Raw genomic sequence first — 6,467 nt, 5'->3', positions numbered from 1 at the left:
TTTTCAAATAAAGAAGAGGAAGAAACCTGCAAAAGGAATTGTACTGGAACTAGTGATGGACGAGTCAAATACAAACAAGACGGAGGGGGTGAATGAAAAAACACGAGGCAGGCAGGCAAGGCCAATGGAATGGGCCAATGGCCATCGGGAGTTCCGAAGCTGCGAAAGATCCGGATCCATGTTTCCGTGGGCTCGCGCCGCAAGGACAGGACAGGACCGGACCGGACAGCAACGCGACAATACGGGGCCGGCCGGCTGCGCACACGAAATAACCAGCATACCCCAGCGCATTTCCGGATTTGCGAAACTTAGCAAGGGCAGTATGGTCAGTTCACCCGAGCAGTTAGAGGGATTCCTTGGGTTTGGTTGGTTCGGTGCGGCGAGCAGCGTCCGTAACGACTACGCAAGAGCGCACCACTGCCGAACCGCACGGGGCCCACTGGCCAGACAGAGACAGCTTGCTCTGCTCGTACAGAGACAGCTGCTAAAACAAAGCTTTGCTTCCGTACGTCGGTACGTGCGTGCGGCCCCACCCACCAGAGAGCAGCTCCTGTGCCGTTCAAATTCACAAACAGTTACTCTTCCATCCTAAATTCTTTCTCAAATTCGTCATGTATCTTATTTTTAAAAAGCGTGTAGATACATGTAATATTTCATCTACAACGGAGCAAACATTTCTGCCTTCAGTTAGTTTTAAATAAAATAACCATTCGAAAATGTTCATCCTAGCTTCTAGGAATTCTTCCTGTTCTGTTGCCATTCTTCCAAACTCACAAGACAAACAAACACCACCTTGTCTCAACTCTCAAGCCACAAACGCAGGTAGCTGACTTCGAATTTCTTTTTACTTCAAAAATTAGCCGGGCGTGATGGCGAGAGCCTGAGGAGTGCAAGGAAAAGAAAAGGGACCCCGTTAATTAAGCCGGACGCAAAGGCAAGTGATTTGATTTTTTGCCGCGAAAATTGAGTTCCAAGGGACAGTCCACGTGGCGACACACCTGGCTCCCACGACCGGACCCGGGCCCACCACCTTGTTTGCACCAGTAAAGTCGCCCGTTAGCATAAATAAACTCGCCCCCGCCCGCCCCCAATTCCCCATTCTCCGATTTCCAAGTTCAAACGAAGCCAGCCAAGCGAAGCGAGCAAGAGAACAAGGAAGAAGAAGACGCCTCCAAGGCCAAAGGGCGAATTCCCCCAAGCGCCTCGCTCCCTCGGGTCGTCCCCTACCTCGCCGCTTATATATAGCCCCGCCCAAGGCGCAGGCGAGCAAGAAAGAGGAGCGGGAGGAAGAAGAGGTCGAGGTCGGCGATAATGGAGTGGCTGAACGAGTACGAGAAGCTGGTGATCCGGATGGACACCCCCAAGGTCGTCATCGACAATGCCGCCTGCCCCACCGCCACCCTCGTCCAGGTCCGTCTTCCTTCAACCTCGATTTGGTTCTTCTTCTTCGATTTTGGGCGCGGAGATTGATTGATTTTGGTTGGGTGGATTGCTTTTCAGGTGGACAGCGCGAGGAACAGAGGGGTGCTGCTGGAGGCGGTGCAGGTGCTGGCGGACCTGGACCTGAGCATCAACAAGGCCTACATCTCCTCCGACGGGCGGTGGTTCATGGACGTCTTCCACGTCACCGACCGCCGGGGACGCAAGCTCACCGACCACTCCGTCATCTCCTACATCCAGCAGTCGTTGGCCGCCTGGAACGGGCCGGTGGGGATAGATCCCTCGGCTTCGGCGGCGGGCATGGAGGGGCTCACCGTGCTGGAGCTCACCGGCGCTGACCGCACCGGGCTCATCTCCGAGGTCTTCGCTGTGCTGGCTGACATGGGCTGCGGCGTGGTGGATGCCCGCGCCTGGTCGCACCGCGGCCGCCTCGCCTGCCTCGTCTACCTCCGCGACGCCGACGTCGCCGCCGCGGGTGCCGCCCGCATCGAGGCCCGCCTCACCCCGCTCCTCCGCGGCGCCGCTGCTGCCGAGCCCTTCTCCGACTCCAGCGTCGTGGCCGCCGTGCCGGCATGCTCTGTTTCCCACCCCGACCGCCGACTCCACCAGCTGATGCACGCGGCCGCCGCCCGGGAACACGACGACCGGCGCGCGTCCCCCTCCGAAGCCGACACCCCGTCGGTGTCCGTCGAGAGCTGGGCGGAGCGCGGCTACTCGGTGGTCACCGTGCAGTGCGGCGACCGGCCCAAGCTGCTCTACGACGTGGTGTGCACGCTCACGGACATGGACTACGTCGTCTTCCACGGCACCGTCGACACCTCCGCCTCCGGCGGCGCGCGGCAGGAGTTCTACATCCGCAGCGCCGACGGCAGCCCCATCAGCTCCGACGCCGAGATGCGGCGGGTCAGCCTCTGCCTCCAGGACGCCATCGAGCGGAGGTCCTTCGAGGGGGTGAGGCTGGAGCTCTGCACGCCGGACAGGCCGGGGCTGCTCTCGGACGTCACGCGGACGTTCCGGGAGAACGGGCTGCTGGTGGCGCAGGCGGAGGTGTCCACCAAGGGCGACATGGCCAGCAATGTCTTCTACGTGACCGGCACCACCGCCGGCCAGGCCGTCCACCGCAGCGCCATTGACGCCGTCAGGGAGAAGGTCGGCGTCGACAGCCTCGTCGTCGAGGAGCGCCCGCCGCAGCTCCACCAGAAGGAGACCCGGCCGGCCGACCGGAGCGACGGCGGACTTGGGCTGTTCTACCTCGGCAACCTCTTCAAGAGGAACCTGTACAGCCTGGGCCTGATCAAGTCTTTCTCATGAGGCAGAAGCTCTGTTCCTGCCTGGTGCATCAGATCTGGCAAGAGTCCTGCTTTGCTTCCAAAATCTGTTCTTCTGCATTATGGATTCTGCAGGACAAGACCAATGTGCAAACTGAAGAGATCCACACTTCTGTCTTGAGCTCATCCAGGTCCAGACAACCTTGTAACAAATGGAAGATGAAGATCATGGAAAAGACAGCTGCACAATGGAGCAGGATCATGATCCAGGAGCAGGATGATGGAACCTAGTAGTAGACAAGTGTAGCTATTGTGTTGTAAATATGATTCAGGAGCAGGATTTGATGTAATGCTATTTAGTTAGTTAGTTAGTAGTGCTAGCGTCAGTGTGTAGTGAGTGCATTCATGATGATTTGTCACCTGTACCCTGCTGTTGTTGCCACCATCTTTGGCTAAAAATTCTTTCGGGGTTAGTTGGCCCTTTCGTTGTTCCTCCCTGACATCCTGTGCTGTGTCTGTCTGCCTGTGGCTGTAATTAGCAGTAGGTTCTTTTCTGCTTTGCTGATGATTCAAGCTGCATCTGCATGTCATTCTATCCTAGTATTCAGACCAAATGTGGCTAGTTCCTTTTTGTAATTATGAAGCTGCTGGAAGGAATGTTGTTGCTTTGATGATCATGTGCTGTTGCTTGCAAGGGAAATAATGTTCTGGCCTGGGGGCCTGGTAATCAAAGAGTTTTTGCTGCATTGTCTTCTGACAAGTGGTAATGGCTCATATGCAGGGATAAATGAGGAGAAAATGTCAAAGAAAATAAAATCAGATCCTTGGCCCGTATTTACAAGAAACCAGCTATCCAGGAGGACATAAATTTGACAAGAAGCTCAAATATCTACTACACTTAAAACTGTCTAATAGTAATAAGTTCTGGCGAAGAACATGGGCAACTGTTATCTATCTGCTCTTGACCACTTTTTTTTCAGAAAGCCCAGCACCAACTGGGATTAGCATTTGTATCTACGTGCTGCCCAGCCAGATTCCATTAGTCAAATGCTGACACGGCATAAAAAGCAAGGTTTTGGCCTTTCCCAGAGACCGGCATGCATGTCTCATGCAATCATTCAGGTTAGTCTAAACCTCATCTCTTTTTTAAGCAGCTTAACTAACTTCCATCCCATCCAAGCTCTGAATAAAAATCCAGCATGGCTCGCAGCTCCAATCAAAGTGAGCCGCCGAAAGTTTTCAAATAACAATTTGAAGGAGGAACAAGATTAAGTTTAAGATTAAGCTGATGATGCGATGTCCTGTCCATCTTGGGATGACAGAGTTCTTCGTTGTTCTTGGTCATAAACAAAACACCGGTCGGCAGTTGATTCTCCCCCATCAGTTCTCAACATTTCATTTCAGCTGCAAACAAACAAACAACATTTCTATCTAAAAACTTGAACTTGTGGTTACATACTGAGATGGTAGTTTTATTACTAGTATACGTAAAGAACAAAACGGGCATCTGCTGCGTCCGTCCATGAGAAACTCCAGGCAGGCAGGCTGGCCGTTGTTCAGACCGGCCGGCGGTGGCAGCTTTTTCCGTTTTTTGCGTTGTTTTGTTTTGTTTCGTCTGCACTGTTTGGTGGTGTTGTCCTCTACTGTTTGTGTCGTTGCTGCTTGGATTGGATCGGTGAAGGATTGAAGGGCTTGTCTGGTTCCCTCTGCCATGTGGAGATGATGAACAGTCCGTGGCGAGGTTGGGCTGAAGGTCTTACTGACAGGAGAAGTCAAACATGGGCCCGTGAAGGCGTGCCCTGGATCCGACCTATGTCCACTTCGATGTTTGGCTGACAAGTTGGCAACAGTATAACATGAAAATTATCTATAGTAATATTTAAAAAATAGTAGATTTATATATAATTTGATAATTTTTAATGTAAATGTAGGGACGTCGGACTCTAACATAAGGGTCTCTTTAATTCGCAGGCTTTAAAAATTCACGAACAAAAGAAAAACACAAAATTTGTGATGTTATTTCCGTTCGAATCCTATAGAATTGTGTATATATGCATCAAAGTTGGTTTGATTGAACAATTGATAAAAACAAAATTGTCTTAACAAGAAATTTAACTAGATTGGAAACCATGCGGTACGTAGTGGAGTACAAAAGAATACTTTGATTTTTTTTCTCCATATGAGACAATACTACATACCAAACAATCCATGTAGCTCTTGAGAATGCAATTTCTTAAACTTTTTTCATCAAAGAGGTCCTAAGCTTACGGCTTGGTGTATCTGAAAACACCGCAAGTCAGCCATTTTCAACAATGCGGTCCCAATATCGCCTCACACCTCAACCTGATAGTAGCACACTAGGGTGTGGCGTTGTAATCTGGTGGGGTCGTCCTCAGTGGACTTGTAACATAACTTTCTTTTTTCCTAAAAAAGCAGGCCCTTATCTTCCTAAACTCAGGTTTAAGTAACTTAAAAAAAAATCAACGCATGTAGAAGAACTCCGGTTCAATTCTTCTCCAAATGATCCCTCCTCGAATCGCACTGGACAGGCACGCATGCTTCACGCGCGCCGTCTCAACTATGAACTCTGAACCTGAAGTCGCATGCAAATGCATGCATGAAAGGACACGCAGCAACTGAATCGAAGCGGGGGAAACGAGAAACCCAAAGGCGGGCGCCGCTATTCAGCCATGGCCTCTTGACAACCACCTCTAAGATCGAGCTTTCAGAGGACTTACCTTGTCTCGATCAGAGTCCTGTTGTTGTCGCTTTTGTTGTCTGCGCTGGCCATGGTTAAATTATTTAGCTGTAGAATTAGGTTAACTACTCGATGCAGTACAGCTAGCTGATTCGCCTTTGTCTTCTACCTCTCCAATGCTTCAGGCTACCTCTCCAACAGAATTGTGTTGGATCGGCACCCTTAATTAATTCATGTCTCTTAAATGTTCTTTTTTCTTGTGTGAATCATCCCGTGCCTCTCTATCTAGCAAAGAACCTCTTCTTCACCTCGAACTTCCTGATGATCGCACTGCATGGACTGAAACTACCCCTTCTTGAAGTTCTTCCACAGCCACCCCAAGCAAAGCAATCCGATGCCACATCCACCTGCACCATTGTGACCCTGCAGATCACTGGAACTGCAGGCCAAAACTCCAAGATGTGTTAACACAGCAGAGAAACTGAATTTAGTAATGCTAATTTCCTCTGATAAAAGAATTTTCTTGAACTGAGAAGTTACGTCAAGGAGATACTTACATCTAAACAAAGTTACCGGCCTGTGTATGGATCCAGACAAGTTAACTTAGACTGCTACCCTTCAGACCATGATTATCGGGCAGCAAGAGTGTCTCTCTATCTCTTGTCGGCTTAAATTAAAAGCCATCTTATCTTAGCACTACTACTACTGCTAATCACGTGCCTGCAGCCTCAGCCGTTGATTCGCATCGCACTGCCTTTCCCATGCACGCTCCCCTGATGCTACAATCTGCTGCTTAACTGTACTCCACTCGATCATCATCACATGGCCATATCCCTTAAGACCAGGACACTGTCGCTGCATCTGCATGACTGCACGCTGCCCTCCTTTTAATCAGCCAGAGAAATTTCATCACTAATTGTTTATTAGGGAAGCTAATAAAGCGACTGTTTGCACCGTGGGCTAATCATCGGCCCCGACGACGACCACGGCATCTTTTGACCAGCCAGCTCACCGAGGAGAAGAGCATATGCGAATTTGATTATACAGTAAGTAGTAGGTCT

General features: G+C 50.5%; 1 protein-coding gene across 1 annotated transcript; it reads left to right on the top strand.

The window, feature by feature from the left end:
- The first annotated feature begins 1,092 nt into the window (after nt 1-1,092).
- On the top strand, nt 1,093-3,208 carry LOC100825212 (ACT domain-containing protein ACR8). The gene is made up of 2 exons (XM_010235963.3): nt 1,093-1,410; nt 1,501-3,208. The coding sequence occupies exons 1-2, from the start codon at nt 1,312-1,314 to the stop codon at nt 2,749-2,751; spliced, it is 1,350 nt and encodes a 449-aa protein (XP_010234265.1). The 5' UTR covers nt 1,093-1,311; the 3' UTR covers nt 2,752-3,208.
- The last annotated feature ends 3,259 nt before the right edge of the window (nt 3,209-6,467 follow it).

This window comes from Brachypodium distachyon, chromosome 3, assembly GCF_000005505.3.
Source record: "Brachypodium distachyon strain Bd21 chromosome 3, Brachypodium_distachyon_v3.0, whole genome shotgun sequence".
In the NCBI taxonomy this organism is placed as follows: domain Eukaryota; kingdom Viridiplantae; phylum Streptophyta; class Magnoliopsida; order Poales; family Poaceae; genus Brachypodium; species Brachypodium distachyon.
This window is presented reverse-complemented; position numbering and strand designations above follow the sequence as displayed.